General features: G+C 44.2%; 1 protein-coding gene across 6 annotated transcripts in view; it reads left to right on the forward strand.

The window, feature by feature from the left end:
• Positions 1–273: 273 nt before the first annotated feature.
• TBC1D1 (TBC1 domain family member 1) overlaps positions 274–18,901 on the forward strand; it is a 239,902-nt gene continuing 221,274 nt past the window's right edge. For 3 of the 6 annotated variants that reach the window (XM_032273806.1, XM_032273811.1, XM_032273807.1), the window contains exons 1-2: positions 274–752; positions 11,376–11,885. In XM_032273806.1, the coding sequence (XP_032129697.1) occupies positions 11,469–11,885 (417 nt within the window). In that variant the 5' untranslated portion in view covers positions 274–752; positions 11,376–11,468. The remainder of the gene's footprint in view (positions 753–11,375; positions 11,886–18,901) is intronic. The other 3 variants (XM_032273816.1, XM_032273827.1, XM_032273820.1) reach the window with 3 other exon arrangements.

An 18,901-nucleotide genomic window follows, 5' to 3' on the forward strand; every position in this document is an offset into this window, starting at 1 on the left:
GGTGTGCGACTGCACATCCCGCCACGAGGGCCTGCATCACGCGCGGGGCCTCTAGTCCCCCGCTCCTCAGGGAAACACTGTGCCCAGATCCTGCGCAGGGGGCTGGATGGGGCGGCAGCCCGAGTACCCCCCCATTCCCCCCACAGACACTGGCAGAGGATGGCCCGCGGGCTGGGGGGCGGGGGGTGGCAAGGAGGCGAGGGAGGTCGCGGCGGACCCGCAGTGCAGCAGCTGTTGCTCGCGTGCTACTCGCCGGTCCGGGCCGCGCTGCCCGGGCACAGTCACACGACGCAGTGGGGGGGAGGAGGGCACCGAGTCCCCTTCCCGGCTCTCCGGGCACCGAGTGGGAAGATCCCGGCTCCTGTCCTCCCCTCGCCTCTCCAGCGCTCGCCCAGCCGGGGAGGAGGAAACGAGAGCCGCGCGCAGACACCTCCTCCTCTTCCTCCTCCTCCTCCTCCTCCTCCTCTTCCTCCTCCTCCGCCTCCTCCTCCTCTTCAGCTGCTGCTCCTGGTGCCGCCACCGTCCGCCAGTGCCTGTTGCTGCCGCCGCCGCGGGACCCGCTGTGTCCTCAGCCGGGTGGAGGAGAGACGGGCGCCGAGCCGAGGGGAGCCCCCTCCCCAGCCTCCCGCGGCTGGAAGAGCGCAGCAAGCAGGGCACGATGGACACCCCGCCCGCCCAAGCCGTCCCCAGGACGCCCCCGAGCACCTGCGCGTCTCGGCCGGGTCCCGGGCTCTGAGCGCGCCGCGGCACAGGTAAGGCGCCTTCTGGGGCTCATCCTCGCCACCCCGCTGTCTCCTCCCGGGGCATCGTGGCCGCCCCCGCCCCCAGCACGCCCCTGCCCCGGCTGGCTGCGGAGAGGGAGACAGCTGGCCGCGCAGGGACGCTTCTGCCGACTTCACCCACGGGGTCTCTCGGGGGGGGAAGTTCATTGCCATCTCGTTGCCCTCCCCCTCCCCAGACGAAAGCGAAACCTTCCTGTTACCGGCGACCCGAGAGCTCCGCGGGCTTCTCCCCCCGCCCGCTCACTGGTCCGCGCATCTCTCCCCTCCCCCCGCCGCCAAATATCTCGAGGGCTAGCGTGTTTGCAAGGCGACCAGACTGGGAAGACTGTGGTCAGAGTGACCCCAAGCCACCCTTTAAAAGTTCAGGGTACTTTGCAGTAGTAAGTTTGGCAGCTCCGCCAGTGCGCGCAACATTTCTTTCTATGGGCACATCCTGTACCAGTCATTTTGAAACCCTGCTCAATTGTTTCTAGCCGCTTCCTGATGGCTCTGTGATGATGAGACCCTCAAACATCACCAGGCATTGAGATTTTGTTTTTGTTTTTTTCAAAGAGGCGTCATTTTATTTGAAATCCACCTAGATGTGGCTTTTCCTGTTTTGATTTTATTTAACATAGCTTATTCTCTGGAAGTTGCTTTAAGAAGAAAAGAAATTGAAAGTGATGGCTGTTCCTTCCACCAAACAGTTTAATGTTCAGGGTGCCCCATGTTGATGGATATGTCTTCACTCCACAGATTTCTCATTGCTTCCTTTATGATGGGATGATTTTATTTATTAATAAAATCGGACTTTGAAAGAGCGTTTAAAAATGACCTGGTTTAAATGGGTCACACCCAAGAAACTGAGTTATCTGTACAAGTTCAAACTTCTAAACTTTTTGCACTGGACCTAAGCTGAATGCAGAGGCCCTGGTCAAAAACCCTTGTTTAGGAGAGCAGAATGTCCTCCCTAGATGTGAGCTGGGATTGGTAGGAGCTGGAGAACGGCCACCTCTGGGTTTTGTTGTTTGGGGAGTCTGCTGCCTGTGGGAGGGGTTGGGGTGGAAGAATGAAAGGAGAGCTGCTCCCAGAGGCTGGGAATCCACCTTGGAGAACGACTTTTTATATTTCTGATTCTTCGTGTTCTGCCACTCCCATGGCTTAGGAATCCCTGAACAGGTAAGTTTGACAGCTTTTTCTAGAGTTGAGATGGCTTTTCTTGGTCGGGAAAGAGGTGTGCATCATAATCAGCTCCTCCTCGGGAGCTGTCTTAAGGCATAAGGACTTTGCATGAAAGAGTTTGCATAGAAAAGGTTTAACTGCTTTTGCAAACAGGTGTTTTACAACTATTTGAAATTGGATGCTATCACAGTTTCACAGTCTGCCTGTTTCTTGTTATTTTCTAGCATATTATAGAAAAATAAGACCACGACAAGCACTTTCTCTCCAGATGTATCTATAAGTAATCGTTGACATAACATGAGCTATTGGATAGTAGCCACAGCTGTGAGTTAAAAGGTGTAATATAAAAAGTTTGGGCCAGGGGCAGTGGCTTACACCTGTAATCCCCACACTTTGGGAGGCTGAGGCAGGAGGATCATTTGAGCCCAAGAATTCAACAGAGACAGTGAGACCCCTGTCTCTACAAAAATTTTTTAAATTAGCTAGGGGTGGTGGCACTCACCTGTAGTCCCAGCCACTTGAGAGACTGAGGCAGGAGGATCACTTGAGCCCAGGAGTTTGAGGCTGTAGTGAGTTATGACTGTGCCACCTTACTTGAGCCTGGGTGACAAAGTAACATCTCATCTCTTAAAAAAAATGTTTAGGGGACATTTTCTGAAGTGAACATGAGTATGAAACACTATTGAGTGCAAGGAGACACGGAAGAGACTAAGTGGTTCAAAGCAGGAAATAAAATCATCAGGTGATCATTAAAATAATTAATTTCATGTGGCTTTGTTCAGGCGTTTGCAAATCAGGAGAACAGAAAAAAAAATCATTGGTGTAGTTATACATTCTTACATTATATTTGCAAAGGAAAATTTTGCAAATGAGATTCCTTGTCATTGTCCATTGTTATCTATCCCAATGAGAGTGCTGGGGATTCCCCTTTTCTCTATGACAGCATTTCTGCTTGGGTGGTCATCATGTCAGTGTCGACCTGCTGTCCCATAAGGCATAGTTTGTCAAAACGCTAGTGGGTATTAGGAGGAAATGTGCAACTATGAAGCAACAGAGCTTGCCCTTCTTCCTCATTATCCAGCTGGTGATAATCCCTGTCCCCCACTTCCCTAGAAGGCAGATCTGACCAGAAAGGCTGCAATCACAATGACATATACCCCTGTGCAGAACCGGACGTGGGTGAGTGCCTCCTTTGTGGTCCAGATCTTCTAGGATCTTATAGAATGTACCACTGACAAGCAGCAGGGAGTGGGGAGGCTGCACCAAGCAGCATGGCTGTTACCTCTTCTGTGTTAACAGCAGCATCTTCAGTTGTCTTGATGCCTGGAGTAGGAACCGCAGCTGCCTGCTTTGTTGGCCACCAGCTTCCTGGCAGAATAGCTGGTAGGGAGGAGAGCAAGGGGCTCCAGAGGATTCTGTCTTTGAGAATGCTATTAATTTGATCTGACAGAATGGCAGCTCCCTCAAGCCCTTCCTACTGTCTCCACAGCATTTCTCTGTATGTAGATCCCCAGTTTTTGCTCTTTTCAGATTTCCAGAGAACTGAAAATGTACCATAGCCCATTTGGGGACTTCCTGCTTATGTGTGGGTGCCTCAGGATCATTCGTTTTGCCCTTTTCTGGTCTACTGTGCTGCCCTTATCAAGTTTAATGACCACGTTAGTTTCAATATTCGATATATTTCTCAGCCGGTTTCATCGCTTGGTCATTAAACTTGAGAAGTAAAATCTGCTCATTGAAATGTCTGAGTCCATGGCCAGGCATGGTGGCTCATGCCTATAATCCCAGCACTTTGGAAGTCCAAGGTGGGTGGATCACTTGAGGTCAGGAGTTCAAGACCAGCCTGGCCAACATGGCAAAACCCTGTCACTACAAAAATTTAGATACACAAAAACCAGCCAGGTGTGGTGGCATGAGCCTGTTGTCTCAGCTGTTTAGGAGGCCGAGGCAGGAGAACCACTTGAACCTGGGAAGCAGAGGTTGCAGTGAAACATGACCGCGCCCTCGAGTCCATTCAGCAGCCGAGGAGTGTTGGGGTTTGTATCCCTGAAGTGATGACAAAGGATTTAGATTTTCAGTCAGAACTGTTGCCTTACAATTTCCTTTATGACTTTTCTTTTCTTCCAACCCCACAGTCCAATAAAAATATCTTTAAACCAGATTATTCACAAAATCCATGAAGGTTTTCATCTTCAAGTTTTTTGATATTTCTAAGCCAAAAGTTCCATTTGATGGGATCTTAGATTTAGGGGCAATGTGTCCCTTTTCAGATTCTAGATGTTTAGAAAAAGATTTGTCATACTTGGGCCACCTGAAAGACTCTTGATATATAGGTTTTTGTGAAGCCATGCAGAATGTAGGAAACACGTTTTAGTCCCAACAAAGAGGCATTTACTTTTGAGTGTGCCTGTTTTTTTTGAGATGAGCAACAGATATTTTTCTCTTAAAAACAGAATGCATTTATTTAACAGCACATTATATTTGATCAGCGAATCTAAACTTCCAAAGTAGGTAAGCACTATGGATTCTTTGTCAGAATTAGTGAATTTACACATGTAGAGTGCTTAGAACAGTGCCTGGTACACAGTGAGCACTCAATATTATTTATTGCTATTATTATGTTTATTTATTTTATACTTTTAGAGTATAATTTTGATGTTAGGTTTGGATTGCTGAGGCCAAGCAAAATTTAGATAGAACAACCCAGCTAATCCACTAGAAAGATATTTGAGGTTATTCCCATCTAAAGATACTGTTCCATGGGAAACAACAGAAGTTTGTGGACAAGACAGATAAGGATTCAAATCCTGCCTTCACAATTTATTAGTGAGGGGACCCTTTGGTAAAATGAGGATGACAAAAACTACTTCTCAGAGTTGGGAACACACAGATCATGTAAAATGTCCATGAAGTTCTAGGTGGTCAACAGATATTCCTCTAGCAAAGTGGTTAAGAACAAGCAAGCTCTGGAGCTAAAGGGCCTGGGTTCAAATCCCAATACTGCCACTTCTTACAGTATGGCCTTGGGCATGTGACCTCACTTCTCTGTGCCCTATTCAATGATAATATTCCTTATTGTCCAACGTTGCTGTGAGTTAAATCAGTTAATAAACACACCAAGATAATGTGTTAATAACTATTTTTTTACTCTTAGCAGAATAACTTAAAGGAACCCTGCAGATGGGAGGGTTATATGTAATCTCTGGAGGCTGGCTAGGACGCTCCCCCATTTTCCCACCCTTTTTTCTGTGCAATGTAAAGAGTATAAGAAGTGACAGTGACATTCTAAAGGACTAGCCTCAAATTGGCTCTAATTTATATGACTCGCACCAGTAATCACAGCACATTGGGAGGCTGAGGCGGGTGGATCACAAGGTCAGGAGTTGGAGATCAGCCTGGCCAACATGGCAAAACCCTGACTCTACCAAAAATACAAAAATTAGCCAGGCGTGGTAGCACACACCTGTAATCCCAGCTACTAGGAAGGCTGAGGCAGAAGAATTGCTTGAACCCGGGTGGTCGGGGAGGAGGCAGAGGTTGCAGTGAGCTGAGATCAAGCTACTGCACTACAGCCTGGGCGACGGAGCGAGACTTCATCTCAAATAATAATAATAATTTATATGAGAAAGAAGTCATTCAAAAGCATCATAACTTTACATGTCAAATTAGAGAGGCACACCCTAGTGCTAAAGCATCCTGATGATGAAAACATTTAGAACCATTGGTTTTGGGAGCTCCATGCAAGGGTGAAACAGCCTCTACTCCAAGGATTGTTGCTACCTGTGGGATTCCTGGGTGAGTAACACACAGCTCCCATTGGGGTAGAATTCTGTGGAGCAAGTGGACGAAGAGTGTGGCCAAGCCAGTGATCCTACTGCATGGGATTAGAGTACTTCAGGTTGCAATATAATTCTGTTCAGTTGCAAGCCCACTCCATCTGGGGTAAAGAACAGAGAAATTAAACCATTGATTCACAGAGCAATGTGAGTGGCCACCTGGGGACTTCCTGCCCATTCTGAGGTCCCCAACCGCTATCAGGCCTAGAGTTAGAGGCCACTAGCACCCCTTCATTCATCCTTTCTCCTCTCCCTCCCCCCTCCCACCAGCATTCTGAGGAGGTGAGGGCTGAAACTGCAGAGGCTGTTGTGTTGTTAGTTACTGGAAAGTCCCCATCCTGCTCTCTGGGGTTTGCTGGGAAGGAGTGGAGGGGGCTGGGAAGAAAGGGGGTTCCCAACACGCAGCTTACTAACACCTGCCATTGCTTCTCTTAGTTCCTGATCAGTAATTCCCATCCTTTCCTCGTGTACCTCCCTCACATTTTTGTTCTTGAAAGGAAGATGGAAGTAGCTTTTTATCCCCACACAATGTTGGGGACATTTGGTATTATACATGACGAAAATAAGATTCACCAGATTTTAGAGACGGAAGAAAACTTGGAGATGATCTTGTTCCATTCTCTCATAAGAATAAATGAGATTTGAAGAAGCTGAGTAACTTGCTTTTTCAATTTCACACTTGAAAGTGTTTTCATAAGGAAGTTGGGGTTCTCTGAAGCACTTGGATGGGAGTCAGGGACTTGGATTGTCCCAATTCTGTCACTAAATTTGGACACGCCACTTAACTTTTCCAGAATCCAGTTGCCTCAGTTCAAATATTAGGGAAATTTCTAAATGGCTTGAAAGGACCTTGTTAGCTTTAAAATTTTATGATTCTGAGTGCATACTGCCGGAGGTACGTAGCACAGAAGGACTCATTAAGATTATTGAAACTGTCTTAATAAAGGACATCTTTGTGTCTTGAGTAGCTACTGTGTTTAAAGACTGCTAGGTAGGAGTTGTACAGAATACAAAGGTTCTCCGGAGAGGGATAGGGTGTGTGCGCAGATGACTCTACTAACCAGAACATTACTAGAAGCTCATTGGCATCACAGTATTTCTTGCTGAGGGTGTGAAACGTGAGAGTTCTTCCTTGGAATCTAAGGTTCTATTTGGGGCTTAAAGGATGGTCGGAGGTTGAGTGCAAATAATGTGGATTAAGATGGCTTTAAAAAAAATTGAATGGCTTATATTAAATTGCTGAAAAGTAATTGCAGTTTTTGCCATTCCTTTTCATGACAAAAATTGCAGCTACTTTTGTGTCAACCCCCTAATATATTTGCATAGTTTATCTCTGTTATGGAACTTTTTATTGACAAGTAATGTAGATACTCACCTGGTCTAAGTTACCCTGAATCTTGTATTAGCAAAATCTGAATTGCTTATAAATAATTATGGCTATGTTGGAGGTAGAACTTCTTATTTGATAGTTTATGTATAATGCTAAGATCTAATGTATTTTTTACAGAGAAGCTAGCAACATGCTACAGCTGGTTGAAAAGCAAAAACTTGGCCGGGCGCGGTGGCTTACGCCAGTAATCCCAGCACTTTGGGAGGCCGAGGTGGGTGGATCATGAGGTCAAGAGATCGAGACCATCCTGGCCAACACAGTGAAACCCTGTCTCGAAAAAAATAAATAAATAAAAGAAAGAAGGAAAAGCAAAAACTTTAGCCATTCAAATAGTTTTGTCAACGAAATGGCAGGACTCATTTGATAACTGATTACTATCGACTGAATTGAGTAATTTTTTGCACTGTGTACATCTATACTCTAAGAAGGAAATTGAAAGTAATTCTGCTATACTTGTTACCACTATATTAATAACTACCTCATCTAAAATAATTGGTAGAGCTCAGATTTATCCTTTGTAATAATTCTGGTACTTCTTTAAACATGTTTTGGGATTAGCAGCTGTCAACAGTTAGAGCATGAAACAGATTCTGTTACAGGAGTGGAAGGTGATCCAGACATTTAATGTCATTTTCACCTGTAAGTGAGAGAGAGAATAAAGAGAAAGAGAGATCATTATTTATGGGATTTTATGAACTTCAAGCCTGTTTTCATTAGGAGAAGCTGTGCTTTAAAGAACAATCAGGGACTACACTCATGAAATGTCTGGGCTGTAAAGTATTGCTTTATTTTTGAATTTTTGAACACTTGAAATAAAAAATGAGCTATGAATTATGTTCAAATTATATTATAAAAATTTGCTCTTAGCATTGTGCATATATATTATGCAGAAAAAACATAGAGTAAAAAGAATAGACTTCAGTTCCATTTCAGAAAAGTCTTAAAATTTGAATACTGATTTTGGAAACCCCAAATGTGAAGAGTACAAGAAGCTTACAGTCTTCTTGAGGGACACCTATTCAAACTCTGAAGTATGGTGATTAGGTACAAAGTGCAGAAAAGTCTGCTGATGCATGTCCTAAACCACCTTGGAAAAAAGAAGTGGCAGTTGCTTAAGGTAGGACTTTGCGTGTTAAGTACCAGTTGGAAGCAGAGGACAAGGACGGGGACTGTTGGCAGATGACGCTCCATGGGTCGTTTCTGTTTCTACACATCTTGTGAGCAGGGCATTGAGTGCCTACATTCTGAACTGCCTTTTCCATCATGTCTCTACAGCAAACAGTCATGGAAGATAGAAATAGCGTCTTCTCTGGAGCAGAGGACAGACATGATTGCTTCCTGAACTTCCCACTATAAAATATTCAGGCTCCGGACAGGTGCTGTGGCTCATGCCTATAATCCCAGCACTTTGGGAGGCCGAGGCGGGTGGATCATCTGAGGTCAGGAGTTCAAGACCAGCCTGATCAACATGGTGAAACCCCGACTCTACTAAAACTACAAAATTAGTTGGGCGTGTGGCACATGCCTGTAATTCTAGCTACTCACGAGGCTGAGGTGGGAGAATCGCTTGAACCTGGGAAGCAGAGGTTGTGGTGAGCCAAGATCGTACCATTGCACTCCAGCCTGGGCAACAAAGGCAAAACTCTGCTTCAAATAAAAAATTCAGTCTCCCTAAACCCAGCTTCTTTTCCTGTAACCCACCATGATACAGATGTCACCTGACCTGTGGGAATTGGGGGTCAGGGAACCAACACAAATGCTGACTGTCTGGCTACTGTGACGGCTCTGAGTAATAAATTGTCCTTCATCTCCACCCAGGAGTCTCATGTTTTCTACCAGCAGGCTAACTTGTGTCACGGTAACGTGTTAGTTTGCAAGTAAGGTAAAAATCTCAGATCCTTTGCAGTTTGTGGCAGGGATTATATTCTGGGAGAGAGGACAGTATGCACTGTGGCTCACAGGCATGAGACATCACATTTTATATGAGGAACTGTAACTAGTTCTCTATCTTCAGAGCCAAAAGGTGCATGAAGGCAGGCATTTTAGGGGAGAATACGAAGTTGGAGCTATAGACAGAGCCAGATTCCTGAGAGACCTGATATGCCATGTAGAAGGGTTCAGATTGTATGGGGCAGTTATTAGAGAATTTTTAGCAGGGGTGTGACATGATATATTTTGTTTTAAGTTACTCCAGGAAATATGTGACAGGTGGATTGAAGGATGAGGCACCTTTTCTCCAGGTGAGAAAATAGAGTGAGATGGTGGCGTCAGTTAGAGGTAGTAATAGGATGAAGAAGGAATCTGAATGACCCCTTGGCCATTCAGTGAATAGTGATGCTATTCACCTAGATACAGTCTATAGAAGGGAAGAGAGATTCTGGGAAGGAGGAGGTGAGACTGAGTTAGCTTTAAAATAACCAAATTCAGGCCTACAAGTCTATAGCTATCTAGATAGAAATATTTAATGGCCTATATGGATCTGGAACTCAGGAAGGAGGCTTCCATGGGAGAAGAATGCTTGGGTACCATTAGGGTGTATGTGGAAGATGCATTCTTGTGCAGCAGTCAAGAGGATGGACTTTAGAGTCAAGCGCAAATTGCTCCCCAGTTCCCTGTGATAAGTGACTCAAGCTCTCCAGGTTTCTGCTTCCTAGGTCATAATAGTGGGCTCTAGCAGATCAGGCTGTTAGGAGGATTAAACATGAGACAACATATGCAAAACCAGAGCGTGCATCTGTCTGATTCACTCCTCTCTCCCTTGTGTCTGCCATAGTGCCTGACTCAAAGTAGGGGTTCAATCAGTATTTTAAAAGAATAACTGAGGGGCTCAATAAGTATTTTTAAAGAATAAATGAGGTCTGTCCAATTAAAAAAAAAAAAAAAAGACATTTCCTTTGATTTCAGACTTCCCTTGGCTGTGGCTGTCTTTCTCTTCCTTCCCTCTGAGGGAAGGTCTACACTGACTGTCTACACTTCCTGTTGACCATCCATTCCTGATTTGTAAGGCCTGGTTTGCACTAGAGATCAGCTGAAACTCTGTTAAGCTTGCCCAGGTCCCCAAGGTTGTAAAATTTAAAGAGGGCTATTTAGTCCCTGACTGCCTCATCCTCTCTGAATTTCTCAACCTTGGCCACACCTTCCTTCTTGAAACTCTTCTGATTCTCATCTTAACTTTCTGGTTGTTTCTTTTCACATACTTCGAAGACTTTTCTTCCTGTGTTTGACTTCATCCTTTCCCTTCCTTCCACCTGCTGTTCTGGACAATCTCACCTAATCTTTTGGTGTCAACCGCCACATTCTGATCATCCTGTTGCTGATGACAGCAGGATGTCATCAGGCCAAGGTAGGTGGATCACCTGAGATTAGGCGTTTGAGACCAGCCTGGCTAACATAGTGAAAACCATCACTACAAAAAATATAAAAATTAGCCTGGCATGGTGATGGGCGCCTGTAATCCCAGGTACTGGGGAGGCTGAGGCAGGAGAATTGCTTGAACTGGGAAGGCAGAGGCTGCAGTGAGCTGAGATTGTGCCACTGCACTCCAGTCTGGGCAACAGAGTGAGACTCTATCTGGAAAAAAAAAAAAAAAAAAAGCTTCTACCAAACCCAAACCCAAACTTCCTCGACGACTGCATTTCCCTCTCTATTTTCTTTATTTCTTTTTTTGAGACAGTTTCCCTCTGTTGCCAAGGCTGGAGTGCAGTGGCACAATCTCGGCTCACTGCAACTTCCATCTCCTGAGTTCAAGTGATTCTCCTGCCTCAGCCTCCCAAGTGGCTGGGATTACAGGCATGTGCCACCATCACCTGGCTAATTTTTTTAATTTTTAGTAGAGATGGGATTTCACCATGTTGGCCAGGCTGGTCTCAAACTCCTGGCCTCAAGTGATCGGCCCACCTCAGCCTCCCAAAATGCTAGGATTCCAGGCATGAGCCACCGCGCCAGGCCGGGAGGCTTATATTTAACAGTTTCCCAGTGGCCTCTTTGGTACCTGTAATGAGTGTGACAGTTATGCCATTACCAGGTTTTATATGGAATACAATTTTGAGAAAGCTCTTTCTAGGCAGAGGAGCTTATTTGAACCAATATTCACCTCTTCTTACATTTGGGTTTCAGGCTTTTGAGTTGTTCTGAAACAATAACCCTTTGAAGGTAGCTGTTGATATGACTTCATTAAATTCGAATGCCTCTGGTTTTCTCCCCCAGGTTTTTGCATATGAAGTATGTGAAATAGATTGCTTGGTCCAAAACAGAAAAACAGTGGCAACTGCTTTGCTGAGTTCCCAGACCCTTCCCAAGATGGAACCAATAACATTCACAGCAAGGAAACATCTGCTTCCTAATGAGGTCTCAGTGGACTTTGGCCTGCAGCTGGTGGGCTCCCTGCCTGTGCATTCCCTGACCACCATGCCCATGCTGCCCTGGGTTGTGGCTGAGGTGCGAAGACTCAGCAGGCAGTCCTCCAGGAAGGAACCTGTAACCAAGCAAGTCCGGCTTTGTGTTTCACCCTCTGGATTGAGATGTGAACCCGAGACAGGGAGAAGTCAACAGTGGGATCCCCTGATCTGTTCTAGCATTTTTGAGTGCAAGCCTCAGCACGTTCACAAACTGATTCACAACAGTCATGACCCAGGTTACTTTGCTTGTCTGATTAAGGAAGATGCCGCCCATCGGCAGAGCATCTGCTACGTGTTCAAAGCCGACGATCAAACAAAAGTAAGTTGAGATGGGAATCCAAAAGATGAACGTGTGGCTGGCTAGTTTTTAATTGCATGAGGGTCAAGAAATTTATTTTAAGTATACCGAAATGAATAAGGAATTCATGCTGCAGTTATAAATTGATTACTTTGCTGAATGTTTGGTTTATGGTGATCGTTGATAGTTTTGAAGCACATTTGATAATGGGTATGAGAAATGACCAGTTTTTGAGTTCAAAAATTCAAGAGAAATAGATCTAAAACTACTAAATAAGAGCAGAAGTGTTAAGATGCACATTATTTTGGATGAATGTTCTAAAGCAGTGCTTCTCAAACTGAAATGTGCTTGTGAGTCACCCGGGGATCTTGTTAAAATGTGAATCTTGATTCAGTAGGTCTGGGGTGGACCCCAACACTGCCTTTGTAACAGGCTGCCAGGAGATGCTGATGCTGCCCTTTTGCAGGTTGTACTTTGAATGGCCAAGTTCCAAATCTCCACATTTGTAACCCTATTAAGAAAAATACGGTTTTTCGTAAACTGCAAGAAAATACTACTGGCCAGTTTCCCAAGGTATAATGTTCACTTAGGCAAAGGCCATTGATAAGAACAGTGGATATGCATCTAAATGTTGATGCTATCGGGGGTTCTTTGTGTTTTTTTGTTTCGCAAACCTCACATCAGATCTGATTAGCTTGTTATCTCATGATGTGGCTATAAAAAATGTATGAGACATGGTAACAGCTCTGTTCTTTTCTTGTTCATTTGTGCTTGCTTTGTTATTAGCATTAATTGTGGTTCTGGGCAGGGCTTGTTTGAAGCTGCTTGTCTGTTTTATGAGGATTAGCTTAGATAAAATTGAAAATATAATTCAAATAGCCACTTTCTCAGTTGGGCTCAGGGCACCACAGCTAACCCTATGGACTGTGGAGTCTCGCTGTTATTTTGGGTGCCAAGGAAGACAAGTCACATATGATTCAAACTGTCAGCCACATGTACGGGCGGGGATGCCAGTGTCAATCCACTTGTTAACTGTCAATGAAACTTTGAAAGGTTCTTATATTTTCAAGTTTAAAATCTGAATAGAAACACTGAAATTTTCTCTCTGGACTCCATTAGGTTATTTTGTATACTCTTTAGGGTGTAAGAACCTTATTTAGAAATTAATGTTCTTGGTACCAAGTAGAGGCCTTGTTGTTTGTTTGTTTGTTGGTTCTTCTAGTCATTGATTCAGAATTGCAATTGCAGGTACTGTTGGAGATGATATTAGCAGAGGCTTGTAGGAGGGCAGGAACATCAGTGGGGAATAGGACCACGTGATCCATGCACAAGACATGACGGAAGGACTGAGAAGGGAGCCTAACACACACCCAAAGTGTAGAGAAGGCTTTGTGAAATAAAGACTAATATGGAGCTCAAAACCACAATTTCGCTCACAGAATCAAACTCTCATAAACCATTTCATCAGGCTTGGAGATTCAGAGGGACTAACTTCCTGTATTCTAATCCTACTTCTACACCCATAAACTGGGTGGCCTCAGGCCACTGAGTCTGTTTTCCTATCTGTTAAATGGGGATAATCTCAGTCTTTATCCAATAGAGTTGTTGGAAAGACTAAATAACGTAGCACTGGACCTGAAACTTAGTAAGCATTTCTAGTCATAAAAACATTTTCAGGCCGGGTGCGGTGGCTCAAGCCTGTAATCCCAGCACTTTGGGAGGCCGAGGCGGGTGGATCACGAGGTCAAGAGATCGAGACCATCCTGGTCAACACGGTGAAACCCCGTCTCTACTAAAAATACAAAAAATTAGCTGGGCATGGTGGCGCGTGCCTGTAATCCCAGCTACTCAGGAGGCTGAGGCAGGAGAATTGCCTGAACCCAGGAGGCGGAGGTTGCAGTGAGCCGAGATCACGCCATTGCACTCCAGCCTGGGTAACATGAGTGAAAACTCCGTCTCAAAAAAAAAAAAAAAACAACATTTTCATCCAAGAAAATTTTACTAGAGGCAGATTATATGCTAATTTCATTTCAAGTCTTACGTGAAAAGAAACAGGATAGCTAGATGAGGGTCTTCAGCTCTCAAAGAGGAGATTCCGGTCATCTTTGAGGAACATTTTAAAAACTACAGCTATAACTGCATGGTCCCTATTATTTGGACAAATTCCAGAATGAAAATGAGAGGTCTGAACAGCCTGTACCTCAGTCCAGCTCTATATAGCATTTGGACTGAGTTTCCTTGGGGAGAGTTTTTGCATGGAGTCGTTGTTCAGCACTTTACACATCTGACTCTTTCCCAAAATCTTTTACAGCCGTCTGAGAACAGACTTCTGGCCAGTCATTCAGATGCCTGAGAAGAGAAAGAGATTTATAACCAAATTCTGTAATTGGGACTTCCAGTCTTTCCCAAAGTAGAGAATTAGACTAACTCTATATTCTAAGAAGCCATGGTTGAAATGTGAATTAGTTCTTAAGTTATTTTTGGCTTGCATACCATTTTTGCAAATACAAATTGTGATTACTCAGAGTATAACTTGCTGTCATTCTGTTCCTTTTATAAAAGAATAATTTGTAACATAGGTACATACCTCAATCGGTGAGTTCATTGCTGGAAAAAGAACAGTAAATCACGTTGGCCATGATGCTAACGGCATGATAGATTTTCTGTTCTTGGGACATCATTGGCACTGTATCTCATAGCGACGGATTATCTGCTGTAGGAGCATGTTAACCTCCATTTTCTTGACTATCTGTAACATTTTCTGGGTGAAATAATTCTCCAGGTTAAGGCCTCTTCTAAACGGATGAGGTCAGCATCAACTGCGTTTGCCAGAGAAGACATATGCATTTATTCCAGCGTCATAAACCCAGAACTACAGTTTGTGAGGAAACCCTTTGATCAGCATCTAATTAATTCACTGAGAAATGTCTAGGGAGAAGAGGCATGTAAAGGAATCATTTTATAAGCACACTATGAGATTGTGTTTTCCATAGTATGTTCCACAGAATATGAGGGAACTTCAAAAAGTTTTGTGGAAAAATAGAATTAAAAAATTACAAACATATGTATGTATGTATGTGTGTGTGTATATATATATGCTTTATTTCTCATAAACTTTATCAAGTTCAAGACACTTTTGTAAGCAATGATAACAGCCATTGAGTTTGTCCCTAAAGAACTGAGGGTCCTGGGAATTTAACCATGTTTATGCAGTCTTATATTATTAACTAAAGAATAATTGGTGCTCTTTAAAGATTCTTTTAAATGGAGAAGCAAAAAGAAGTCAGAAGGAGCCAAATTAGGCCTGTAAGGTGGATGCCTAATGATTTCCCATGGAAACTCTTGCAAAATTGCTTCTGTTTGATGAGGGGAATGAGCAGGAACATTGCTATGGTGGAGAAGGACTCTGGTGAAGATTTCCCAGGCATTTTTCTGCTGAAGCTTTGGCTAACTTTCTCATAACACTCTCATGATAAACGATGTTATTGTTTTTTGGCCCTCCAGAAAGTCAACAGCAAAATGCCTTGAGTATCCCAAAAAACTGCTGCAACGATTTGCTCTTGACCAGTCCTCTTTTGCTTAGACTGGACCACTCTGCTCTCGGTAATCATTGCTTGAATTTGGCTTATCTTTGGGATTGTGCTAGTAAAACCATGTTTCATTACCTGTTACAATTGTTTGAAAACATACTTCAGCATCTTGATCCCATTAGTTTCAAATTTCCATTGACTCCGGGCGCGGTGGCTCACGCCTATAGTCCCAGCACTTTGGGAGGCCAAGGCGGGCAGATCACGAGGTCAAGAGATCAAGACAATCCTGGCCAGCATGGTGAAACCCCGTCTCTACTAAAAATACAAAAATTAGCAGGGTGTGGTGTCATGTGCCTGTAGTCCCAGCTACTCAGGAGGCTGAGGCAGGAGAATCCCTTGAATCCGGGAGGTGGAGGTTGCAGTGAGCCGAGACTGCACCACTGCACTGCAGCCTGGTGACAGAGCGAGCCTCTGTCTCAAAAAATAAATTCCATTGAAAGCTCTGCTCTCCTCTACAGCTTATCTGGGAGCAATGGTTTTGGCACCCATTGAGTGGAAAGTTTGCTTGATGTTAATTTTTCAGCCAGGATTATGTAAGCTGAACCAGCAGAGATGTCTATGGTGTTGGCTATTGGTTTGTGCTATTAACTGTTGGACTTCTTCAATAAGGGCATGCCAAGTTTAATTTTTTTCCTCAAAAAATTATCTGGATGGTTGGCTGCTGCAGGCTTCCTCTTCAATATTGTCTCATCCCTTCTTTTCTTTTTGAGACAGTCTCAGTCTGTCGCCCAGGCTGGAGTGAAATGGAGCAATCTCAGCTCACTGCAAACTCCGCCTCCCGAGTTCAAACAATTCTCCTGCCTCAGCCTCCCAAGTAGCTGGGATTACAGGCATGCACCACCATCCCGGGTAATTTTGTATTTTTAGTAGAGACGGGTTCATCATGTTGGTCAGCCTCGTCTCAAACTCCTGACCTCAGGTAATCCACCCATCTCAGCCTACCAAAATGCTGGGATTACAGGCGTGAGCCACCGCGCCCAGCCTGTCTAGAACTTTAATAAAATTTTTAAGCAGCTATGATTCTGTACCTTCATGCATCGACAATTTGGAAAATATTGGTTCATGAGTTATGCATACCGCACTCTGAGAACTGCTCTCCTAGGGAAACACTGTGTTTTCTATTCTCCTCGAGTTGTACATTAGTGCATTAAAAACTCTGATAATTCCTGTAGCAAGACAAACTGTTTAACCTTGTTTAGATTAATTTCCCCAAACGTATGAAACCAAAGGTTACATTTTCTCCTAGCACCCATGAACGTCGCTCAGAATGTGTGAACACAGTCACATAACGTCCTGGGTTAAAATGCAGTGCTGAGCTTGAGTCCGTGGTAAGTCAATGAACATATCCACTCTGGAAACTGATGGCAATGAGTGACTGTGACTAGATCTTTACCTCATCACACCCCAAAGAAATCAAGAGTCTGCCCAGACTCAGACCTAGAAACATTGTCAAGCCTAAGAAAAGCATCTCGGGGTTCTTCTCTCCAGTTCTTCAGACTTGCCTCTTCTACAAAATCTCTACTCAGAAGGACATCTGATCTGCCCCTCATACTGACTGTCACTTTAGATCGTTCATAAGAGTATTTGCATTCTTATCCTTTTCTTTATCCGCAGAGGAAAATGCTCTGCTTCCTTTAAAGAGAATTTCCAGCACTGAGGAGCAGGGAGCAGAAGTGTTGGGCTGGGGCTTCTTACACTACATGATGCTGTTACATCAGTCAAAGGAAAGGGGATTTTGAATGGGAAATGGTGGGGATTCTTGGGATGGTAATAGGTAGAGAAGTAAAGGCTGGTGTGTAGTCCAGGGCAATGCGCAGAGTATGTGCTGGACCCAGGGTAAGTCAGAGACAATGTACATGGAAGTATTTTTGGCGTAAGCACCAAATTTGTTGTTGTTGTTGTTTGTTTGTTTTGAAAGTCTCCTCTGTCACCCAGGCTGGAGGGCAGTGGCATGATCTCGGCTCACTGCAACCTCCACCTACTGGATTCAAGAGATTCTCAGCCTTCTGAGTAGCTGGGATTACAGGTGCCCGCCACCATGCCCAGCTAGTTTTTGTATTTTTAGTAGAGATGGGGTTTCACTATGTTGGCCAGGATGGTCTCGAGCTCCTGACCTCAAGTGATCTGCCCTCTTTGGCCTCCCAAAATGCTGGGATTACAGACGTGAGACACTTGTGCCTGGCTGCACCAAATGTTTTTCAACTGGCGCTTCTTATCCTACTCGAAATATATCATGGCTCTTCAAGCACTGTTCCCGACTCTAATAAGATTCCGATCCTCCGGATTTGGTGTCCACTCTAAACATGGTGTGGGTGTTTAACAACTGTGACAGGACAGATGTCATTAATGTGAAAATGCTCGCAGGCTTCCTCTTTTCCATCCTGCTAAAAGAATCTGGTAAGTGCTAGCCTGGCTCTTCCCTTTCCCAAAGAGGAAGTCTTATTTCTTGCTGGGAGAGAGGCTGTGTTTGAGGGGGACAATGTGATACGGAGCATGGGGCCTGGCGGCAGCGGGAGAGAGTGAAACGGAGTGGCTGCATGGGAAACAGACATATAGAAGTCGACTTTATTAAACGTTGCTGGAGAAGATGTATTTGGATTCCCTCTAATGTCCTTTGACAAAATGGGTTTTCTTTTCTATGATTCTTGGCAACTAAACTGCATTTCTTGAAGGTGACACATATCTGAGATTGAACTGTGTGGGCTCCCTTACCATTAATTTTAAGACTCCTTGACTCTTTGTAGATCTGATTTTAAACCGATACATGTTCCCTTTTGAAACTTCCCATAAGGAACCGGTGTATTCTTGCACAGGGCCCTGTAAACACATCGCCTTTCCAAGTAGTGGCATGGGACCTAGTGCCACCTCACCCAGCCTCTCCGGGCTGCATATTACCTCGCATATTAAATGAGAAGGCAGTCTGAAACTGTTTTCCTGTGACTAGCAGGAGTAATAATTCCATTTCCCTATATCAAAAGCCAGTGTTGCCTGGGCTGATTTTCATTACTTAATGTAAAAAAATATTGGAAACTTTATATTTGAGTGTTGCTTTGTGTCACTTTGTATTTTACCCATTACTAATTTGTCTTAATAATTCACCATCTGCTTGGAATTTTAAGTTAGCCACTTAATATATGCACCATTATTTCAGGATTTTCAATAGAGCCTGGCTTCAGTTTTGTCTCTTGCTTGGCTGTTATATTTGCCGGCTCATTACTTTCTTTCTTTGCTAGAGTGAAGATCGAAAATTACAACACTGAGCTAGAGCATGTTGATTCCGAGGGTGGTGATTCTGAAGAACATGGTATTATTTTTCAAATATTCTCACCTATTCCCCCTTCTACATTCAGTCATAATCTCTCCATTTCAAACATTTGTCTCTTTTGCTACACAGGTAATGATTCTGAGGGAGTCTGTTAGGTATGTTTTGGAGGACGTTTTATCTAT

This window comes from Sapajus apella, unplaced genomic scaffold, assembly GCF_009761245.1.
Source record: "Sapajus apella isolate SASKATOON/1434 unplaced genomic scaffold, GSC_monkey_1.0 scaffold5, whole genome shotgun sequence".
NCBI lineage: Eukaryota > Metazoa > Chordata > Mammalia > Primates > Cebidae > Sapajus > Sapajus apella.